Below are 24660 nucleotides of genomic sequence, written 5' to 3' on the forward strand. Positions count from 1 at the left end.
TAAAAGAAAAAAAATTGAAAAGTGAATAATTTGCACTTAAACACGCAATCTAAATGTATTCAATGAATTGTTTATTTTGAATGGGCTCCATCATAACTGGCATATCCAACCATGAACATGCCAACTCATTCAGCTCGATAAGAAATTAGAATTCAATCATTTATCAAGCATACATTGTAACCCCTACACTCATTTTTATTTCAATAAAAAAGAAAAAATACAAAAACAAAATTATTCGGCTCCATCCGTGCTGACGGCAGCCACCGTTGCCACATAGTACGCCCCCTCTCTCAGGTAGGTCCTCAGCTGCAGGTAGTTCCGGCTCCCGAGGATGGTGGCGGCTGTGGACGTGCTCACCAGAGCCCCCACCAGTGCAAACTTGGCATCCTTGGCTTCCTTGGTCTTCCCTGTGGAGCGGTCCACGATGAACTCCATGAAGCTGGGCGTGCCGATCATCAGCCTCTGACCCCAGGGTTGAGGTGCGATGGCCTGGGAGTTTAAGAACACACACAGACTGGTTCAAACATACATATTTGTATTTGAGGGGAAAACAGGGAATGCACTGCATGTAAAACTTGGTTGAAAGTCTATTGCCAAACCTCCTTGACACTGTATGGCTATATGCAGTGTCGAGCTGTAGGGCAATTGGCCAATAGTTTCTTCCATTTTCTTGAGGGACATGCATCCAAAGAGTTGTTGAAGTGCAGAACTATCAAATATATTGCCCAACATATTATTATTTATGCTGTATATGTTCACTGTCAAATTTCTCTGGGTTACAACATCGTTGGACACAATTTGGATGTTTAACATAGGTCTTGTCATTTATAGATATTTTTATATGATAATGTTGCATATTATGCCTTCAAGGTAAAGTATAAATATTTTAGATATTTCTGGACAACGGTGAAAGATTTTTTTCTTGAAGTAAATGTCGTCCAAAAGTTTGCCGTCCTACTTTGACGTCCTACATTGTTGCTGTTTGTTTAGTGTGTCGCTTTCTTCTTTTTCCTTGGATTTATTAGTAGGCTACACTGTGTCGGGCTGCTATGAGGTCACAATGCTGTCGGCGGTGGAAACACGAGCCGTAACTGAGCTGGGTGAAGCCACACCTTCACTACTGGGCCAAGGCGTGCTGGGCCGAAGCGCACCCGCCGGTGAAAACGCGCCGTAAGTGTGTTGTTGAGTTGTGGGACTCACTGTGAAGACATGCAGGCCGCTGCAGTGCAGCTCAGGGAAGGGCTGGGTGCAGATGTTGGTGATCATGTCCATGGGCTTGTCCGCCAGCAGCAGGAACCAGGACTCTGTCAGAGCCAAGAGATCCTCGGTTTGGTGTTCTACCTGCAGACCCAACGCACTTTATTTCAGAGGCCTCTTCAAGCGGCACAACATCACAACAACGACACATGATACTTTTTATTGAGACTGAATTGTGCACTCTGTTGTTTTTGCCATGCATTGCAATCTCCCGTAGGGTATACTACAAACCTTGATTAGTGGGTTAGCGAGGTATGTTGCGCTCAAAGCCTAGGTTAGTTGTGTCACGAAAGTCGCCTCTTTTAGCGTCGCTGTATCACCATGGTGACATTATTATGCTGCCAACCAAACCTGGTCGGGAGGAGGTTATCAACTAAGACTTTTGGGTTGGATCGGCTAATTAAACCATAGGGCAGCTTCCAAGCCCCTCCTTGACGATGGTGTCACCATTTGTGGGTGTTCCCGTGGACCTCAGAGTACGTATCGTACTGGGGTCTCTCCGGGGACTGAGGGTCTTTCGGAACAGATCCAATCCCTTGCCATTGCCTGAGAATATTCTTTATGAGATATACAGGTTTCATCAGAGGGTATTCGCTATTTTATCGTCCTTGCTGGACCTTATGTAGGCAATGCTAAACAAAGAAGCTGTGCTGACTGCACACCGAAAAAATACGGTGTGCCGAGCTATTCGCAAGGCTGTAGCAGCGCTCAATACATTGCTAAATGTGTTTGTGGTGTTTCTTAGCTTTTTGCCCACTCAAACTACCAAGGAAGGATTTTGTACACTTTCAGGAAAAGAAAACCTCCGCCTCCTTGCGAGAGTGGTAGACTGGAGGTAGCACGCCAGTCTTGAATTTCTGCGTGCAGGGTTCGTCCCCCAAGTGATGTGCATTTATGTGTAGCTTAAAAAGGTCCCAATTCTCATATGGCCCCAATTCTCATACTCCATATTGTCATATGGAATATAATTATTCACTAAAGGTTATGGAATTATATTTTTGTGCTTATTAAGAACTTGAACCCATGTTCTCAAGGCCGTGCGGGCACCACATCTAGATGGGGGTAAAAGGCATGATGATGGACAGGCAAGATTTGAACCCCAGTCGCGGGCGTTAGGGTCTACTAATCCCCTACGCCACCGCCGCTGCATCTCAGCAGTTGAAAACATATGCCATACATTTCTTACATAGGATGTATTTAAATCCCTAAATTAAAGAATAAAGCATAACGTCGCTTTTGCATTTTGAAATCATCATCACTCTATTGGGATTAATGGGGAACAATTCTCATTTGGCTTAGTTATTTTTTTAAACAATAGAGAATCCTTTCACTTACAAATTTACACGATCTGCACATTTTTGCCAGCACGCCTCCCTAGCCTTATTATGTGCAACTGTGTTTCCCATAGCTGTTATCTGATTCTTGAACTCCTCATAGGAGTTCATTATGACTATCTGTTCCTCTTGAGTGAAATATACTGCTCTTGATCTATCCATTTTGTAAAGATGAGTAAAATAAAATATATAATAATAATAATAATAATAATAATAATAATAATAATAATAATAATAATAATAATAATAAAAAAAAACAGAAAGTCGGCCATGATCAAGGAGCATGTATATCAAAGCTAGGGTAATTTGGGTTTACAGGTCATTTTTCCAGGTTCCTTTCGAAGTTATAAAAAAATCTCAAGGCACAGCTAAATCTATCCAGATGGACCTTATGGGTCCTTGAGGCAAAAAGATTCAGTATGTCCAATAAGGCCAAAATATTACTTTTGAGAAATAAGGAGACCTCCTTACTTCCAGTTTAAATATGTGTGTAACAACCCCTTGGTGTTCAGCTTTGGATTTTTGCTTTTTTTCCCAATTACTTCCCATGTTAAATAATATTAAGATCTATAAATAAAAAGTATATAAATTATTTTAAATCTCAAAAATAGCGCACTGCACTGAATTGCAAAAAAAATTGGCAGTTGGCAAAAAATATAAATAACAAGAAACATGTTAATATCGTGGCTGGTTTTGCAACCACACTAACATAAATCAAAATTTTCATCTAAATATGCAAAAAAAAACGTTACTGTTGTTGTTCCTCCAAATTTGATAGTTTGCCTTATGTTCTTTGGTTGTTGTCAGAATAACTTGTGGGGTTCTTTTGATACAACCATGTGTTAAAGGACAACATGTAAAAGAAGAGGAGGCCCACCTCTAGATTGAGCAGCTGAGCGATGGCATCCAGGCTGCGCACCCTCATCTCCGTGGCTCCAAGATGGGCCAGCTGGCTCATTCTAACCAACACTGCCTTGAACTGTTCTCCTGTAACATACAAGAAACGGATACTTCAAATACTTCATTGTGTATTCATGACAGAAGCGCCCAAGCTGCCATTCAATAATTAAAAGGAATTTAATCAGCACTTGCTCTTAAAAAAGGGACTAGATGTAAGAATCAGAAATTCATTCTAATTTCTGATCCCTTCAGTGAACATCTGCTGCACCTGAATAAATGGAACTCCCACACTCACCGGTCTTCTGTAGGACCTGTTTGCCCTCCACGGTTGAGCCCAGTAGGCCCAGCGTGTCCAGAGCCACCCCGATCATGACTGGGTCAGGGTCCAGGGCCATCTCAAACACCTTGTTCTGGAAGGCCGGGTACGTCTCACACACCTGCTGGGGGCTGTCTGTGATCGCCAGGTTCCCGAAGAACTTCACCAGCCCTACAGAAGAGGCATTCCAGGGCCTTCACTCAGAGGCACGTTGCATGTACCCTCACCTCTCGTTTCAAGCGGTTTTTAGAAGCACATAAAAAGTTAACATATTTTGCTAAATATTTTCAACGCAAGGCGCGAGGTTGCACCACTAATCAATGTTACACTTGGCCCCGGAAGTCAAGGAAATCAGGGAAGAGGTACTTATTTAGCACATCCTTCCTGCAGTTTCTCCCCACACGCTTTGCTAAAGCGCCTTGCATTGGCTGTGATAACAACAGTTATAACTAAATAATGGCAATAAACTTCAACTTCTTTAATTACTTCACCGTCTGGTAGGGCTGCTTGAATATGGAAAAAAAAATCATAATCACGATAATTTTGGTTAATATTGAAATCACGATTATTCAAACTTTTATTTTTCACTTTGAAAGCATGATGTATTTTTTCAGCATGTCTCTCCCAAAAAACACTATGAAATTTCACCTTAAAAAATACACAAAATGGTCGAATAGAAGATGTTCAAATCTAAAATAATGTACAGATATGTATCCAGCTATTCTGCACTTTCTATATAACATTTAATAAAAAAAGAAACAAAAAAGAAAATTGAAAACTCGATATTAGTTTTGTGATCGTTTGACGCTAAAATCGAAATCGCGATAAAAATTCGATCAATCGCTCAGCCCTACCGTCTGGGACTCACCAGGGAGGTACAGGGAGGCGAATGGGTCTGTGTTGGCTCCTTTGATCATGTTGGAGATCTTGTCCATCACCCCCTGCTGGGCCAGGTGCTGGCGTCCATGCTGGCTCTGGGCCAGACCTGTCACCATCTCGATGGCTGTTGCCCTGGAGGCAGCAAACATCACGGAAGAAGACAGTGAAGGAATCAGCAGTGGAAGGGTTACGACTGTTACTTCAGGAAGAATAAAGGCTCTTACATAAACAGCCAACTGTTTCCAGTGTTCTTAGACATCACATTGTGTGTGAGTGCGTGTCCGCGTTTGTGTCAGTCGTCTAGCTGTGACTACCTGATCAGAACATCCTCTCCCATCAGCTCAGCCAGCAGCTGGGAGATGAAGCTGCTACTGGCGCAATAGCCCAGGGAGATGTCAGACACAGACGCTATGTCCACCACCAGCTTGGGAAGCGATCCATAAAAACAACAAACTTATTGTTAGTGCACTCAAGGTCATTTCAAGCACCTATCCATGCCAGACTGAAGATCTGATTTTGACGTTTATGAAATTGGAATAATTTTACCTCATAAACTCTGTATCGGACAATGTCGCTTATCTTCATCACATCCTTCATGTCTTTGAGCAGACTGCTGCGGAACAGCTTGTCCAGGCCTGCCTTGGAGTGGCTAAGTTTGGACAGGGACGAAATGGCCTACAAGAAAAGCAAAATGAGTAAAGATCAACCCTGTGCTTCTGGACCATGTCTAAAAGTGCTTCTAGGAGGTGTGGATAATTGAATAAGGTCACCTGTTTGGCCACGGCTATGTGATCCCCACCAATGCAGTGGATGACCTCTTGAAGGATGTCATCGTTGTTAAGGATTTCCGTGACAGCCTCTGGATGGGCCACTATCCTACCGATCTGATGTAGAGGGTAAGTATAAACAATAAAACGCATGACAGGGCCAATGCTGTATTGAAACACCACATAGATTAAGTGGATAGTACCTGCGTTAAGGCCAGTATCTTCACCCCCTCGGCGTGATGAGTTAACCCCCCCTGTAGAGCATCTCTGAAGTCCTGGGCCAGGGACACCGGGCTGAGGGCCACCAAGAGGCGCTCCAGAATGTCGACACATAACTCAATCTGTTCCCTGGATAAACCAATGACATTCAATCGCAGTATAATACGAATGTATGCATACACATAAGCTAATGAGGACATGGATTACTGTATCTTCGTTGTCAACAGTAGGGATGTAGACTGACTCAGCAGACTGATCAGGCTCCACAGTATGGACAAAACCAACCTTTCAGTTGTGCTCAGAAGGGAGAAGATCACGTCGAAACGATGTCCTGTGACCGAGTCACGCAGTGCGCTTATTGGGATGGATAGAATCGCTGTTTTCAGATGTTTTAGTTCTTCAATTGGATCTTCAATATCGGAGATTTCCGCCAACAAGCTGTCTATGGACGCCGCCATGACGGATCATGTTGTGGAAAGCGACAGCCAATCGTCAGGTTCACACAAAGACCACGTGACTTAAGTATCGCGAGATTTGCTAATATATGTAGAAATACTTCTACATACTGATCTATGTAGCAGTAGTTGATCAACTATACTATATAACATTATATATCATATCAGATTGTATTTTATTAAATTATGTCAGATTATATTATATTATTTTGGGTCACAACATCTCACGAACTGAATGTGCCTGTGTGACAGCTAAGGAAAGTTGTTATTTTGGTAGAATAAATCCCTTGGAATTTTCTTGATGTCTTTATACTTTTGTCTTGAACAATTCACAAACAATGTTGAGTTTTGTTGACACTGGAGAAGATGCAGCTCTACACGATACTGCACTACAACTGTGTATGCGCTCTATCAAATAAATCCTCTTCCTGATTGTAACCTGGATCAACGCACGCCCAACCCTTGCCAATAGTTAACTGACGCTCACATTAGTGAGATAGAATCAGAATCAGAATATTTTATTACATCTTATTGTACAGTACACAAGAGGCTTAGTTCCTCAACACATAGCAGCAACAGTACAAGATAGAATACATAAAGATAAGAAACCATAAGAAAAACTAAGTTAAATATAAAATAAGTAGCAACATCAATAATAATAATAAGTAATGAGGTGTAATAAAGTGTTAAGTGTAGGGTGTTCAAGTGGTAGTGGTAGCAGCCACAGGTAGTGTTATTGTGCAATAAATAAATGCTGGGAAAATGCAATAGACAAGTATGTGTTTAAATACCAGTCTGTTGTTGTGGTGTGCGTGTGGATGGTTTGGGGGTAGTGTGTTTCTCCAAGAGCCTGACTGCTTGGGGGGAAAAACTGTTTTTCATCCTCTGGGTTTTGGCCCTTAGGCTTCGGTGCCGCCTCCCTAACGGATGTAGCTCAAACAGTTTCTGGTTGGGGTGGCTGGGGTCCCCAATGATTAGAAGGGCCTTTCTGACACAGTGGGCCTTGTAGGTGTCCTGGGTGGAGGGAAGCTCACCCACTCATCAGGTAAAACATACCCTTACCATACCAATAGTTAACGGACGCTCACATTAGTGAGGTTAAACACTGAACATCCCAAAGTATGTTGATATGCAGTGCTACTTATATTTTTTGAATATATAATCAAGACTTCAATTGTTAATTGCCTTATTCACATTCCATTAGATAACCGATTTAACCATTTCATTCAACATTATCAACAACATCATCAATATTAGATTTGGTTCATTCAGTGTTCAATTAATAAAACATTCCTCAAGTGAATGTGAATTTGTAAGAGGGGGTAATTTGACACCCTGTTTTCTGTTTTCTGTGCTACTTGTTGGGTGATGGATTACATTTCCCCTTGTCCCCGCCCCCCAGGTCCACTGTCTCTGTACCGAGGTTTGCCTCCGAGCCCCAGCACACCTATTCAGTGTACCAGAGTTTGGACAGTATAATGGCTTGGCATGCCAAACACAGTTCTAACACAGTTCTATACATTTTTGACTTGCCTGCCCCCTGAGTCTCTGTGACAGGTCAACTTGCCGAGCATACCATTGGTGCGCACTTTGATCATTGAATCAGGACCAATCTGGTTCATGAGGATCAACACCTTTCATACATACGTTACTCCTCGTGTATATAGTTGATCGAAGCCTGGCCTCTGGTTAGAAAAACAGTTGTATTCTGTAAACATTGTGAAGTATGTCCACACATTACTCTGAATCCCAGTAGACAGAAAACTGGAAAAACCCACAAATTTTTATATCAGTCTTAGAACAAATGTACATTTGTTTTAGTTTTTGAAGGTCAGAGCACATTGGAACAGTTTATAGCTGTTACAGCTGGTACTACCATCAGCCATAGGCCACTCCCTCAGAGCAACATATAAGTGTCTTGCATTTGGAACAGTTTATAGAGCGCGTTGGTCAGTCCACTGGACAGACCCTCACTCTATTCTCCCTAATTGATACACACTTGTAGTAGGAAACATGTTTCAATCAACTGCTGGTATGTTGTTTTAAGGCCAGCTGCAGCAGAGACTTGTGCTAAATGACCGACACACTAATAAAATAACATGCCAGGAAAACAAATTAGAGGAAATCAAAATCAGGAAACCACAAAGTCTAAAAAATTGAATGCATGAGGGCATTAAGTATGTAGATGTTGATGAGCAGAAGAGCCCCCGGCCTGAGGTGTATTGTTACTTGCTGCTAGAGTTACCTGCTCAGGGAGCCAGACCTCGCTGTTTTATGGGGCTGCTGCAGAGCGGACACAGGCAAAGTACCTTTGGTCATTAAATGGTTTACTTCTTTGGGTCCCGACCATGCAGGTAGTATGTTTGTGTAGATTCTAGATGATGACATCATTGATAGTGCGGAATTTGCATTGATGTTTGACATTTGTTATTTTGTGGTTTGTCTTTACTTGTAGATGTAAGAGGTAAAACACAGCATTATCTAACCTATTTTCGAATTGAACTCCACAAGATTAAACATTTGTAAGTATAGGAAATGAACGATCCTGTATAAGTTAACAATATATAGCTTATTGGGGTCAACTAATAAGGAAAACCTCACTTAATAAGCTCTGCACTTCCTTTGTTCGATACAATTATTACTAATTTCTAACTATTGAATTAGTAGAAAAACTAATTTATCAGATCTTAATCTGATATTCAACCCTTTTAAAGCAGCAAAGGTCATTCCCTTGGTTTTGCTATCTCTCTCTCTCTCTCTCTCTCTCTCTCTCTCTCTCTCTCTCTCTCTCTCTCTCTCTCTCTCTCTCTCTCTCTCTCTCTCACTGCTGGCTCTCCCAGATCTCTCTGTGCCGGTTGCGTGGCCACCAGTGGTGCTTCCTGCTCTTCAACGTGCTCCTGTTCCACGCCCTCCTGTTCGGGGCCGACCTGGTGGAGGAGTACCTGCTGCAGCCCACCCCCGGGGTGTACACCGACGCCCTGGTCCTCGACGTGAGGGAGAGGGCCCGGAAACTGGACATGGACCCCGCCCGGGACGACGTCTCCCAAGCCTACCCTATCCCCAACCCCGGCGCCTGCCTCAACGCTGACCTCTTCCTCCTGGCGCTGGTCTTCAGCTCGCCGGCCAACAGCAGCCAGCGGGACGCGGTGCGCCGCTCCTGGGCCAATCAGACCCGGGTCCAAGGCTTCCCCCTGCGGACTCTCTTCTTCGTGGGCTCCACCCAGATGGCCGTGGCGCAGGATGCCGTGGTGAGGGAGTCGGAGCGGCACGGCGACCTGGTGCAGGGTAACGCGGTGGCTGACTCCTCTCCTCACGGGCTCAAGGAGGAGACGGTGCTGGCCCTGCGCTGGGTGGTCGCCTTCTGCCCCGGGGCCCGCTTCGTGCTGCTCACCAGGGACTCTGTGTTTGTCAACCTGCCGGCCCTCGGGGGCTATCTGCTGGGGCTGCACCGGCACCCCGAGGACCTCTACCTGGGCCGGGTGATCCAGATGGAGGCCCCCAATCGGGACCCGGCGCAGCCCGGCTTCCTTTCCGCCTCCCTCTACCCGGACAGGTACCTGCCCGACTACTGCGCCGGGGCGGCGTACGTCCTGTCCCAGGACGTGGTGCGCAAGGCCTACGTGGCGTCCGAGACGATCCGCGCGCCGGTACCCGCGGACGTGTTCGTGGGTCTGTGCGCCCGGAAGGCCGGCGTGGTTCCCTCACACAGCGCCCGGTTCTCTGGGGACAAGCATATCCGCTACAACCAGTGCTGCTACCGCTACCAGTTCAGCTCGGCGGGGATGGGCGGCGAGGAGCTGGCGGCGGTGTGGGCCGACCTGGGGCCCGCCGACGCCGGCTGCAACCTCATGAAGACCTACTACGGCCTGGTGGCGTGCAAGGTGCTCACCTACCTGGACAAGCTGTCCTTCTTCAGTTCCCAGGGAAACACGGACCTGGGGCCCGCCGCTGGGCAATAGGTGTGGTGTGTTTGTGTGTGTGTGTGTGTGTGTGTGTGTGTGTGTGTTTGTCTGTGTGTGTGTGTGTGTGTGTGTGTGTGTGTGTGTGTGTGTGTGGCTTGTTTGTGTGCGTGACCTTGTGTGTGTGTTTATGTGTTTGTGTGTGTGTGTGTGTGGTGCTTGTTTGTGTGCGTGACCTTGTGTGTGTGTTTATGTGTTTGTGGGTGTGTGTGCGTGTGTGTGTGTGTGTGTGTGTGTGTGTGTGTGTGTGTGTGTGTGTGGAGGCGGGGGGGGGTGGCATTGGTCGGATGGGTGTGTGTCTTTTTTCCAGGGGGGAGGGGTTTATGTGTGTTTGGCAAGGAAGATAGTACCTACATTTTAGTGGATATATTAAATATAGTGTGTTAATAATGTGTCTTCATAGTTTGCAGTCTAAGTACTTTTTAATTGTGCTGATGCAGTGTTTATAATTGAAAAGCTGTTGCTATGAATGTGTGTGTGTGTGAGTGCGTGTGTGTTTGTGTAGCTGTGTGTGTGTGTGTGTGTGTGTGTGTGTGTGTGTGTGTGTGTGTGTGTGTGTGTGTGTGTGTGTGTGTGTGTGTGTGTGTGGGATAAAATAAAACCCATTTTGAGTTTCGTAAATTGCTAATGCAACTATGCAAATTGCAATAAAAATATTCACTTCTATTCAATTCTCCTCAATTGACTGGGAGTCACAAATCAAAGCACTCATTTACTTACCCGAGGAAGACATCTAGTGGCTAAAAAATGCAAGCACAACTGATTCTGTACGTTCAATAATAACCATCAAGACTGCATCCATCAACACTGGATGCTTGTTCAACTTGGACATTTTTAGCACAAAGGACTAATAATAATACTAATAGACTAATAATATGATGTGCATATTTGAATCCCTTCATTTTGGTTCAAAACTATTTCAAGCCTCAGCTGTGTCTCGGCTCCCAGAATACCTGAGAAAGCAGATTTTACCCTGTGCCAACCCTACATGCACCTTTGCCACATTTCTGTCCACACTCAATCTTGCAGTACTGTGAGGTGGGTTAGAAATCTGTCTACAGTCAGGGCAAATACATAATCCTCTAATGGTCAAGATGTGATTTTCCAAGAGAAAGTGGAAACAGACACAGACAGAAGAGGGAAACCCTGTAAACCACACACACCCACACCTGTTTGTACAGACACACAAACACGCACGTGCGCGCGCGCACACACACACACACACACACACACACACACACACACACACACACACACACACGTGTGTGTGTGTAAACTTCATGTGGGTGGCGCAAAGGTCTAATGAATGCTTCCACTCAGAGAGATGCATCTCTGTAGCGACAAGCCCATCAAAAAAACAGAGACCAACCGATGTATTCAGACTGTTTGCTCTGTTTGCTCTGACTAGAGGCGTCCAGTGTTCCATCAACCAGAGATCTTCAGTGGAAATCAATGGAGCTGAATTAAGCTGATTAAAGCCAGCTTGTCATGGCATTTTTATTGATTTCAGAGGGAAGTACACTTTAATACATACTTGTAGTTTGTTCAGGTCTGATGACGTCCACTGCACCCCCTGGCTGAGTGATCTAACAGCAGCTCAGAGTGTGTGTAATGTGGTTCTGCAGGCCCTTCCCCATACGCATGTGTCAGTTAGCTCAGCGTTAAGCCGTCTCTCTTTCTGGTCATGTCTGTGACTGTGACCTCTCTGTTTTTACAAACTCCTATAATCCATGCCTTGAGGTTCTGGTTACCATGGCAAGCTAGTTTTAGATCTTCAGAAGTAAGACCGTGGGGTATTTTTCTTTTTTTACTATTCTAGTTTTATAAGTTGATTCTCTGAATCATGACATGGATATTTGATGGAAACAAATGGTTAGTTTTGTTCATAAGCGCCAACCTATTAAACGATTCCCAGAAAAGCATTTTTACGATACTCAGGTGCCACATAGAAGTGAAGGAACATACACACGCACGCGATGAGGCCGATAGCCAACCACATGCATGCGTTCAGTGAGGCTCAGATCTATCATTATCCCAACCTGTCGCCCATGAAAACATGAAGAAGGGAGCGCTGAACGTGGGCCCATCGCGTCACCATCCGCCGTTCCTCCAGTTAAATTATACCTATTTAGATGTGAGGGTGGAATAGGGCTGCACATGAAACACTGCGCTCCGCACTGCTCTCCCTCTCACCTCGCATCTTCTCCCGGCGCCTGGAGGAAGCTAATGGCCGGTGTTTCTTATGATTGGTACCAACATTCGTGTTGATGGCTCCTTCGGTATTATGGGCTCTTTTTTGTCTTTGCACTTTTCTGTCTCACACTCTTTGTACCTAAAAGACAGGTTCCCCTCCCGTAGCCCTTATTGAGGGGTGCCTTTTCAAAGGTCCGCTGTATAGGGATGGTTGCTTCTGGGTGGAGGCCTTTTCTCCTCAAGAAGCGTATCAGATCACAGGTTTATTAAAGGGCTGCATGTTGCGATGGGTTCTGCCCTGCGGTGTCACTCCCCTCTACTTTGTCTAATTCGATCGCATGGCAATGAAGACATCTGCACACAGCCAGTCGCTGTGATGTGCAGTAACTCAAGGTTTGCCTGATGCTGTTGGAAAAACAGGGCTTCAATTCTAACACCAAAGTGAATCAAACACCTTAGTGTATCTTATGTACACTTTGCACATGTTAGGATCCTTTAAATGGTCTAAATGTGCAAGGGAACTAACATTTCAACCATAGGTTGAAAACATTGAAGGGACACAACGGAAAAGTAAATAAAGTAATGTTTATTGAGTGGAAACACAAAGGGAATGGTAAAGGGACATGATGGAGCCAAAGGAAAGCAACTTTAAACTACTTTTAAAGAGCTGAGCTACTCATGAGGAAAATAACCAAAACCCTGACTAGCCTAGCTAGCAACAGTGAAACAAAACATACATGGGTAGCAATCAACGCTTATCTAGAGTCTCTAGACAAGGTGACCTACATGAGAGAAGGGTACCCCAATTATCCGAGTGTCTCTAGACAAGCGATCTACGTGAGAGCAGGGTACCCTCAGTTAACCGAGTGTCACTAGACAAGGTGATCTACGTGAGCTGTGTAAAGGGCCCCCCTTCCACCCTTCCCATGGAGGAAGGAGGGCCAAAACAGAGGCAGGTTGCACATGGAAAAACAAGCAAATAGGGAACAGTTCTACATAGAGCACATGCCTGCAAAGTTCAAAGAGAGCTAGCTCCTTCCTGGGCTGTTGCCTTTAATCACTAAATAATCGCCCACCATCAGAAGTGCAACTGGCAACTCAAGGCACGTATTAGCACAAATAAGTTAATGTCATCTAACCTTGTGATGTTAGCTTTGATGGCATCAAGGATTACAGACTTCTAGGTTCCTTCAACAATTTAGCTCTCCTACAAATTTCAGAAGGTAGTAATTAGTAATTACTAACTTTACAAAAAAATATTTTGTAAAGTTTTTTTTACATTTGCATTGTTTCTACTTTGCATTGTTTCTATGAGAGATTGTTGTTTATTCATGCAGTAGTGATCTTGAGTCCAGTTTCTGTCTATTCACTTCTCAACTATGTTTTTGGGAGATGGGCTCGGTACATCAGTCTTTTTTATGTTTTTGGTTCCAAGGCACCCAATTCTGAGGTGATCCTTAGAATGGGATCTCCATCTGAACTGAGCAGAGGGTTTGGTACAATGTCAACCAGTGCATGCTTAAGCCCGATTGGTGAGACGTTGCCTGGTAGGTGGAGATTCTTAAACCTATCATTGGGCAGGGATATTTGTTTCATTGCTGCCTTTTTTTTTTTCCATTCTTAGGGAGAGTTAATTATGAAAATGCTTCTTTTTTTATCTTGGAATAACACGTTTCCCTGTGGGTAGATCAAATGAATAGCATTTGTTGAAGGATCACATTATTCTCGGGTTTTACATATAGTCGTATTGTTGCTTTTTTCGAAAGTTAACTACATAAAACCTCAAATTACCAAACTCAGACTCCCATAACTGAATGAAGAAACGGGCTGACTCAGCAGACTGCGGCGGCTATTCTGATGTGCCATGCTGAGCTGCTCAAATCCTCTTGTGGAACCACTTTGTTTTGGATCAGGTGGCAGTGAACCATGCATGTCGCTTTTATCTGGCTAACTCTTTCCTATTGAGCTGTTTTTGTTTTTGCTCTTGCAACCTTTAAATGAGCTAAATTCTCAATTCTTTAGGTGTGCCTGACAGTCTCAGGCAAGCTCTGGTGCACAGAGATACAGAATGAACCTGGCATGAAGAGAACTATAGCAGATGACAGACAGACAAACACATAAATACAAACACACAAACCTCACTGCTGTGGTGGGAGGACTGAGTCTGTGTCCAGAAGCCCTCCAGGATGTGAAGGTCGGGCCTTGCCCTTGGTCATCTGCTATGTGGGGAATGTCGGGGAGGATGTGTGTTGTCCAAACATCTATACTAATCTCATTTGGCCTTCTTAATGACCCAGTCCACAGGGATCCAATAATGCAAAGCGGAAAAAGAGCTTACGTTGTAAAGTAAATGAATAAATGAGTTAAAATGGGTATTCATTCGTTTCTGTAAATCCTTAGCTTCAACCATTAATCATTTAGCACAATATAGCATCCCTTAAAAGGCCTCTGTGGAGTTTCTGTCTTTTTAATCCTCATCTTTGGCATGCCCTCTACTCCACAGGTCGATTTAAGTATTCAATTCAACTGTGGCCCTTTACCCTTTCCTTTTGCTTAGCCCATGTTAATATATCCCAGGTCAAGGGTAATGGAGGCCATGAGTAATTTTACGCATGTCCCAAGGATGTATAGGACCATGTTTTGAGTTTGGTTTCTTTTTTTTCTTTTATGTAAACCCCTGGGGAAGCTTTTCTGCAAGTTTGACACATTTTCGTTCAATTGAGTCAAATGAGAAGCTCTAGGTTTTTAAATTATTTCACCAGTTAAAATTCAGAGCCATTAGTCATCGTAAAAAAAAACGTTTAGGGGTCAAAGTATAGTAAATCCTTTAATTTCTACATACTTTCTGACCCACTTCCTTGCTCACATGTCACTTCCTGTCCATTTGGTTCTGTGTGCATAAAAAGCCACAGAGAGCTTTGCCCCCCAGGAGATGCTGGTTGCTGTGCGTCATTGCAGTACACCAGAGGCTGCCCGCGCTGTTTGCCTGGGCTGGTCATCATGCTGCTTATGGTCCACACTGTGTTTGGAGAACCATTATTTTTGTTGGCTGTGACCATTTTGGTTTATAATCTCTACTTATAAAACTTGTAGGGCTACTTGAAATACACAATCTATCTTATTAAGGAGCCAGTAGGGGTTAGGCGTCTTGCTCAAGGATAGTTAGATTACAGACCTTGGGATTCAAACCAAGAACCTTTTAGGTGGGAATCCAAAACCATAACCATTAGACCACTTGTAGGTCTTTGCTTTTGATCAAGATGATGATCACTTGGATAAAAGATTCACTTTATGTCAGACAGGTTGGTAGAGAAAGTGGAAACATTATGCCATTGGAGATATTTTAGGGATTGTGAGTATAGGGGAAGTAAAAGAGGAGTGTGTGTGTCTGTGTGTCTGTGTGAGTGTGTGTTCTTCTATTTTATTCGCAATTACGGTGTTGCTGAAAATAATGAGCCACCAACATCATATAGTGTGGTTGTAGTGTAGTTGTAGAAGGTCCTTTGACAACAACATCAATACTTTATCCACATTATCTTTAATTCACAGGACTAGTTAAGACAAAAAATAAGCACAACTAGAAAAATATGATAAATGATCCTGCTTGGCATGTCTAACTTTCAGAAATCAATTGTTGATGTTGTGTTTAAGCATTTCTGGTTTTATGAGGAGAAAAATTCAGAATGGTGTCTCTGAGCAGATGGCAGCCCTAGTCATCTGCTCAATATTCCCAACACTAGAAGGTGTGAAAGCACCTTAAACATGAGCTTCTTTGCCTTGCTCTGGATTCCCTCTGAAAGTCAGAGAATTAGAAGAAAATACCTGTGGTCTCACCAATATTTACACCGTTTGTAATGTTAGAAACTTGTAAGAGAATCTGAAACACTCACTAACTTGGTGGACACACTCACATATAGGGTTAGCATCCTCTTTGTTTATTTACTGTTTATGTGTGTGCATCCAGTGTGGATGTGCCAAGTGCTCCCACACCAGCATTCCTTCCCCGTCTGTGGCTTCTATGAATACAGTACTGAACACCAGGAAGAGCTACACCCCCGTCTAGGTAGAAAGTCTTACACTCTTGGGTGTGTAGTATGCATCTGCTTATTTGAGTCATTGAGTCATAGAATATGTACGAGAGAGGGAAAAGCCCGCAAGCCTGACCTAGACTTCAAGAGATAGTGGGAGAGGGGATTGGTTTGCCATTTTCTTTTATATCCTATTATTACCTAAGCTAAAGAAAACACATGCCCGAGGCAACTATCTGTAAACAGAAAGTACGGCGGCCTTGTTCTGGATTCCTGCTACGTTTCAAACTCAAAGTTGCCAGTAAGAACTATTGTGTGAAACAAGCCTACTGTGGACCAATATATTACCCAGAATAACATCTAGACAGCAGCATGGTCTCATGCACCCTGTCTATGCAATCAGCGTGTGGTAACACGCTGAAAATAACAAAAGAAAATAAAGATATCAATAAACAAACAGATAAAGGCCCTGAGAGCAGTAATAGAAGAACAATTTATAAACAAAGAAATTAAACAAATAAATAAAGACAAATATAAGTGGAACAAACAGTTGATTGTGTGAAGGTGTATCCCCCTTGTGCTCTTCATCAGTGAAGGGGTTGGGGGTCACCACTACATCAGGGACCCCGTCTCTCTGGGCCTATTCATCGCAATGAAAACAGATGAGAATGTCAAGAGGCCAGGCCTAGGCTAACAGGAAGGACTTTAAAAGCCTCACCTTTCATCTAGGGTTAAATGAAGCCTTTTGATGGACGTTTGTGTGTGAACCAGGTCTCTCAGGCCCGTCAGTGTGTGCCCCTTCATGGGGCAAGCCCCCCTCATCCACAAAGGCCTGCTGTTTCCACCAGGAGGCAAACACACCAGGAATACTCAAGCGTCTCTTTGGCCGACCTGTTTGGACTTCTGCAGGAAGCTGAGAAGAGCGTGTATAGGTGTGACTGTATGATGATATTAATGAGTTTTGCAGAAAGGGCCCATTCAAAATAGTGCCTGAGAAGCTAGAACACGAAAAAAAAAAGAAAAATAAAGATGGAAGTCGGAGTGGGAATTCAGTTGGGGCTTGTATTCCCCCCTGCCAATAACTAAAATGAATTTCCCAAACTCTTATGCTATCTTACCCTATAGCAAGCCGGAAACATTGAGAAACCGACAAATAAATGATTTCCTAGTTTAACCAGAAATGTAAATCCAACCCAAAAACTTTAGTAAAGAGAAACACAGATGTACTCACAGAACAGTAGGAATAGGAAATAGACACTAAACATAGAATACCCTGAGGTCTTTTTTACAGAGCGTTGGCTTTAGACAAGCCTGTCATTAAGGTTTGGTTTACTGGGACAAGTGCGGTGGTTTATGCTGGGATGGCCTTTCGGGGACAAGGCAGTAACACAGGACTGGATCCATGTTGGGAAATGACAGTGGTGAACTGGTCCCAGCTGGGGGCGGCCAGGGATTGGGTGCGGGAACACACACATATATATATATATATATATATATATATATATATATATACATATACGTAATTAATATATATGCTTAAAGGGGAAAATATAACTTGTCATTTTGGTATCTTTTAACTATGGAGACAAGCGGTTTCCAATAACTTTGAGGATTATTGGCTTGTATTTATTTTTTGAGTCCACTCCAGCTAAAGCCCCATGCGGTATTGTCAACAGAGTATCATTTGGTTAGTAGCTACAATATATTTACCTATATTTATAAAAATAATAATAAATTAATAGAAAAAAAATAATTCTGTATTTACTCGTTTTGTTGGTTAAAGTTACCCAGCAATTATTTGAGGGACGCTCAATGGGAGCAAGTGTCCCTACCTCAGCAGATTATCCATGAATTCAGCCTCTGTGATGCAAGGGCATGTTGACCCTTGGAGGGAGGGAGAGATGTTTACCTGAAGAAGTGCTGGTGGATTTCCTCCTCACTCTAGGGTCTTCAGGTGCCACTGGACTTGACACTGTACTGGCCCATTTAACATTTACTGGTGTAATGTGCTTAAAAACATGTTAGTTAACCTAGTGCTCTCACAGCGAATGCTGCAGTGATTTAAATAGATTTCTGCAACATGATAACTAACATGACATCTGGTTACCATTGACAACATAGAAAAAACATATGTAAGTAAAATGTGTAATTAAGAAAAGCCAAACTATATCCCCAGAGCATATCCCAGAGATTTATATCATCATCAATCAAAATGTAATATCATCATATCCTGTTTCTTCAGTCAGAACAATAAGGTGACAAGGCAAGCAGTAAACTATCAAGCATGCAGCGTTCCTCAGACTTCAGACGTCGTAAGGATACCAGAAAAAGGAGCAAGGTGCTTATTTGTCTGGGAGAAAATAAGTATGCTGTCTGATGGAAATGTGTAGCCCTTATCCCTTCGCCAAAGCCACATACAATGGTTCAGCAGCAGAAGCAGTGTGGAATACATGTCTTACAAGGCCAAATACACTGCAGGTATAAACACCGGGTCTAAATATTATCATGACTAGTATTTATTTTGGCTGTGTGGAGGAAATGATGATGGTGCCTTGGCTCTACAGAACACTTATAGTCCTGTGGGGAAGGTCTGGTGCTGGGAAAGAGAGCAGAAGAACATGTTCTGGGCCTCATTAGAGCTGCACTATGCTGCTGTGATGCTTACACCAAGGAGGAAGCATTGGATATGTTCAAATATGTAAAAAAAATCAACACATTTGAACACTTACTACGCTTTTTAAAATCTGCTGTATTTTGGTTTTCAATGGGTAATTAAAAGTGTATGCGGGGAGCCCTGGTGGCTCACCGGGTAGAGATCGTACCAATTAGGGTCAGTCCTGATCGTAGTGACCTGGGATCAAAATTAACAGTTTGAGAAATTATCGATTGTATCTACGTATATGTGCCCATAACATAGCGCTTTATGGGAATCCAAGTCCCTCTGTCTCTTTTCATACGTTCAGGATACAATTATGGTAGACAGCTATGCAAGTAAAGTTTTTCATATTTATCCAACCTGCCATTTTGTAATTGGCTGGATGGTAGACTATGCCCAGCTGTGGAATTAAGTTTTTTATTCTTGATTTGTGGCATGTATGCTCCTTCTATTTGAATATTGTGCTTTTAAGGATGGATTAACCAAACGGGTTGGCCTCATGGCGTATTCTCTATATAGACATACAGAATGCTAATTGTGCTGTTTAGCGGCATTCCCAAACCGCCCTCGGAAGGGGTTGAACCAGCCACCCCAGGATAGTAAATTGGATGCCAGGCTAGAACTGTTTACTGTAGCCATCGCCTCTGCAATTATGATGTTCCTGAAAATATAGCTGGACGGTATGTCGCCTGTCAATTCATATTTCCAAAATGTGGTCCAGGTAATCTCATCAGTGCAAATGAGGTTTGATAACGTGAGACGCAATTCTAAAAGCTTTCAGATTCAGAAGTTTGTATTAAACAATGGAGAATTTGTTTAAGTTGTTCTTCATTGATGTAGTTTATAATATTAAGATAAATTGAGGTAAATATGTGGCTCACTCAGTGAGCTAACTAGCTGTTTAGTGTTCAGCATATGTCAGTTAGCAATAGTTAGCTATAGAGACAGAACGATCCTGGTGAAATGACTGGTCTTGCGCCTGAATGTGTGCAGCTGAGAACACACACATTAGACTATACTGAAATCCTGCTCCCCTACTCGTGAACAGCTACATAACTTGCCTGTTGACGCTAAGAGGATCCATTCGCAAGGGCACATGCACTCTGGCCCACGCTCCAACACATGCTGGGATGAGCTGAGGCCCGTCCAGAAGAAATGTCACAAATCACTTATTAGTTTTGTATGTGTACTTAGATTGTAATTATGACCTCTTGCTCATACTATAGTATTTCTATGAAATTTATATAAAATCGACCTACAATACTGCAGCTTTGGAGTCATCTAGTGGACACACGGATTAGGGAAATTTCTAAACATGTGAATATTACTGTAGCCCACTACCAATAGTAATAATAGCAATAATCATGTTGGGCTTAAAAATGAAAGCAATCAGGGTTATGTTAGCTGATACTTTGAACACATTTCTCTCTAACCAATGCTAGACAGGGCCTCAAACTCATTGTGCTTTTGGCCCCTAGTCGCTAAGGGCTGGCCAAGCATGTTATGTTGATAGTTACATTAACTGCTGCCCTGCTTGCATCTGATTATTAACTAGAGACCATAGAACAAACATTTCAGTTTATCAATGGTCGCGTGTGGTGGGAGTGTGTAGTTAGACATTCACCCTGGCAGGTGATGGCTTACCACCGGGCCCACCCCTACTATGAAATGTATGCCCTCATGTGGATTATACGATTATTTGGATTGAAAACAAGGGGCGTGTATTATATCATTATATTGTTTAGGAAACAACAAACTTGTTTGTTGGCAAGATGATTTTACCTATGACTACACCCCACATCAACCGTCCTCCCATCCACCCACGAGTGTGTGGATGGATGAACAACAACAACATTGGCCAAGGAGCCCATCAGTACAACCCAGGACTGGGCTGGGGATGGTCTTTAAAGGGCTGTAGTCCAAAGGTGCAGCCCAGCTGGTTAAAGAGGTGGGATATACACTACATTATAGAGGCCATTGTAGCTCTGGAAAAAACATTAAACATTGTCAGTAAGGCGCATACCATCGCAAATGGAGGAGAGAAGGGGTGACCTGCACTCTCTGTCTTCAGATGGAGGGGAGAAGGAGACGCAGCAGAGACCATGTTTCCCATGTAATCATTGTTTGCCAGTGTGACGAATTACCATGCCATGACCTGCCAGAGACATCCAGCACACGACCCGAATCATCTCTCTGGACCATGATGGAACAGTGCAACCTTCCGGAGCGGCCAGGAGAAGATGCTGATCCCAGTGTAGCAGTGCCTCCACCCACCGGCCATTACAGCCTTAACTGGAGTGCTGTACCGGGGGCCCCATTAGCTAGCTGGTACTTGTTCTAAATGTGAATATTATGTATTTGTTTAGTCAAATATAAAGCTGACTCATTCTTTTGGAACAAGACCCCTTAATGAGAAGCTCCTTACTGGAACTCTTACTGGAAGATAGACAGACAAATGTACAGATTGACAAACATTCTTTTACTATTCTGTAATATGACATATGCATTCCTATTGCTCGCCAGGGGAAATGAAACATTTATGATACTGCCCTACGGGCTTTTTCATGTGAAGTTTGGGTGGATTTAGTGGAAGGATAAGGCTGCTCTTCCAACGGGCGGGCCTCCATACGGACGTCAGGAGGATCAGCAGTAAGGAGAAGCTCTGGACTGGAGACAGTGGAATTCCGAGTGCAGAGGGGTTTAGCAGATCAACAGCCAGTTCAACCTCTGACTGTTGCTCTCATGGGTTTAGCAGCAGAGAGATGAGGCAGAGGAAAAGCACTGGCCTTGACAAAGAGCTTCCGTGGAACGGTGACATCTTAGACTGATTAAACGTGATGCATACAAAAATCTCCCCCTCATCATCAGACCCTGGGAACCTTGTAGTGTGAGGGGAAGGACACCACCTTGTTTCACTGGAAGATACTTTATTCTAAACATAATGATGGACAGAGCCAAAGAGAAGAGATAAGTGATATAATGTTAAGATGGTCTACACTTGGAAATCAATGTTTCTAATTATTATTACGTATTGATAAGCATTTGATTTTATAAACACGGCATATTCAGTCCTCTTAAACCAAAAACAATCCAACCAGTATATGTTGTGTTTCAAGAATGAGAGGCTGTATGTCCATTTGATATTCTGACTCCATCTTTCATTTGATGAAATTATTACCTTTCATTTTAAGAGGATTTTTTTTGGCATTATTAAAATATAAATAAATCAACAAAAACGTCTCAACGGTGTGATCTGAACTAATTTTGAAAGTTACTGTACCCCTGGGGTGACCAGAAGTGATCTGACAAGTGGGGACCAGCCTTGGGGGCTTCAGCGCGCCAGGGCTCCTGTTTGTTGGGAAATCCTCCAATTTCCTGCCGTCACTGCGGCCACAATCAGTGGGATAATACTGCCTTATCAGAACCAGCTGAGCCCTTCTCCGGCACCGGCAATGGGATGTTTGGCTTTACAGTACACTGGAACAAGCAGACATACTGTATGTGCACATATGTCTAGCGTTTAAATAACTGTTCAAAAGATGGGGTCACCCAGACATGTTTCCCATGAAAACTCATTATTTTAACAGTTTTCAGCTGTGCTAACATAATTGTGCAAGGGTTTCCTAATCATCAATTAGCCTTTTAACACGATTAGTTAAAAAATGTACCATTAGAACAGGAACGATGGTGGCTGGAAATGGGCCTCTGTACACCTATGTGGATATTCCATCAGAAATCAGCCTTTTCCAGCTAGAATAGTCATTTACCACATTGACAAAGTCTAGACAGTATTTCTGATTAATTTAATGTTATCTTCATTGAAATATACAGTGATTTTCTTCAAAAAATAAGGACATTTCTAAGTGACCCCAAACTTTTGAACGGTAGCGTATATACATGTTAAATGCCAATGAAGTGAATATTCCTCCTATGATATTCAGTAGTCTTTCAGTGGATGCTTAAAGAGACACATTTCCACACACGTTTAAGGTCCAGTGTGTAAAAGGTTGTATCCTCTAGCGGCGAGGTTGCAGATTGCAACCAACCGACTGAATCCTCTAAATACGTAGGATGTTATGGTGAAAGGACGGAGCATGCTCATCTTCACAAGGCTACATGAGGCGAGTTTGAGTGAGGGTTAAGCTTCTTCGACATGTTTGTTAGGTGTGTTAGGCGTTTCACATATGACATTATAATGCTGGTATTCAACGATGGAACTAAGATGGACATTGGGATAGCATGCCCCTCCTGTCTACAACTCTTAGCCCAAAACGATAGTTTGAATGTGTTTATTTTAAAAAGTTCAAGTCAAGTCTTTATTATTGCCAATTGACGAAAATCGTCTGGAATTCATTTTGGTGATATTTGCTCACACAGGACAGTACAATACTACACAGAAATAAGGAGACAACAAGCCTGACTGGACATACACAAAATACATCACATTAAAACTAGACAAATGTGTCGTTACCAGTATGAAAATACAAGCCAAAGTGTTAATGTATTTAAATACCTGGAGGAGTATACTGAATGTACTGAGGAGGAGGACATAGCTTTATAAGCAGAGTAGATAAGGAGTGTTGGTTGGAATTAAGGGCCCTCACAGCCTGAGGATTGGTGCTATTTGAGAACCGGGTGGATCTTGACCAGATGCTTCTTAACCTTCTGACTGATGGTAGAGGGTTGAAAAGGGAATTAGCAGGGTGTGATGAATCTAAGACTATTTTCAGTCCAGTTTTGACTAGACGGGTGTTGTAGATGTCACTGATATTGAGGAGGTCTAGCCCAATGATTCTAGATGCTGAACAGTTCATCAGCTGAACAGTTACCCCCCAATACAGCGATAGAGAAAGTTAGGATACTCTCTATCACAGCCCTATAGAAGTGAAGCATCCCAGTCTTGTACACTTTACATTTTTTAAGTTGTCTTAAAAAGAACAGTCTCTACTGACCTTTTTTCACAATATGGCTGATATGAGTGTTCCATTTTAGGTTGGAGGATATGGTGTCCCAAGGAACCTGAAGGTGTCCACCCAATCTACTGTTTGGTCCATGATGGCCCGAGGATGCAGAAGTTTTCTATTTTTGCTCCTGAAATCCACAACCATCTCCTTGGTCTTGGAGATGTTTACGGTCAAGTTGTTAATGGAACACCACTCTACCAGCAATGACACTTCTGCTTTGTACGATGATTCATCATCGTTGGTTATGAGGACTATAACAGTGATATCATCTGGAAAATCTGGACATTGATTTAGATGAAGATTATTAACCCTAACAACTTGAGATCTGTCAGCTAAGAAGTCAAGGATCCATCTGCACATGAACTCCTTAACACCCAGCCCCAGAAGTTTGTCACACTATCTCTTTGGGATGACGTTATTAAAAGCAGAACTAAAATCAATAAACAATACCCGTGCATATGTAGCTGTCCCTTCCAGATGTTGTGAGTGCAGAGAGAAACAGCATCTTCAACAGACCTGTTGTGTCTATGTTGTGTTCCAGAGCCTTTATTCTGTTCTGGTTGCTCTTGAAACATGAAGGAGCAACATGGCCGCCCCCATGGAAGAGGACCCGCCCCTATGTAGGAATCAAGGGCTCATTCTATGGTCACAAAACACAACCACTATTGTTTTCATTGGATCATACTCATACTCCATATTTATGAATATTACATTCCTTCTAACAAGTTCTAGT

At 43.0% G+C, this 24660-nt stretch overlaps 2 protein-coding genes across 2 annotated transcripts; one reads left to right on the forward strand and one right to left on the reverse strand.

Annotated features, from left to right (window-relative positions):
- Positions 1 to 54: 54 nt before the first annotated feature.
- psmd5 (proteasome 26S subunit, non-ATPase 5) lies at positions 55 to 6130 on the reverse strand (the record flags this gene model as incomplete). The annotated part of the gene is made up of 10 exons (XM_079755508.1): positions 55 to 489; positions 1201 to 1341; positions 3469 to 3578; positions 3787 to 3978; positions 4676 to 4818; positions 5001 to 5110; positions 5233 to 5361; positions 5457 to 5570; positions 5657 to 5801; positions 5958 to 6130. The coding sequence occupies 10 exons, from the start codon at positions 6128 to 6130 to the stop codon at positions 232 to 234; spliced, it is 1515 nt and encodes a 504-aa protein (XP_079611634.1). The 3' UTR covers positions 55 to 231.
- A 2345-nt stretch (positions 6131 to 8475) lies between these two features.
- Positions 8476 to 10086, forward strand: b3galt9 (beta-1,3-galactosyltransferase 9; the record flags this gene model as incomplete). The annotated part of the gene is made up of 2 exons (XM_079755888.1): positions 8476 to 8481; positions 8968 to 10086. 2 exons carry the CDS (start codon positions 8476 to 8478, stop codon positions 10084 to 10086), a joined length of 1125 nt encoding a protein of 374 aa, XP_079612014.1.
- Between the last annotated feature and the right edge of the window lie 14574 nt (positions 10087 to 24660).

The sequence above is a fragment of the Pollachius pollachius genome (assembly GCF_949987615.1).
Source record: "Pollachius pollachius genome assembly, chromosome: 18".
Classification (NCBI taxonomy): Eukaryota; Metazoa; Chordata; class Actinopteri; order Gadiformes; family Gadidae; genus Pollachius; species Pollachius pollachius.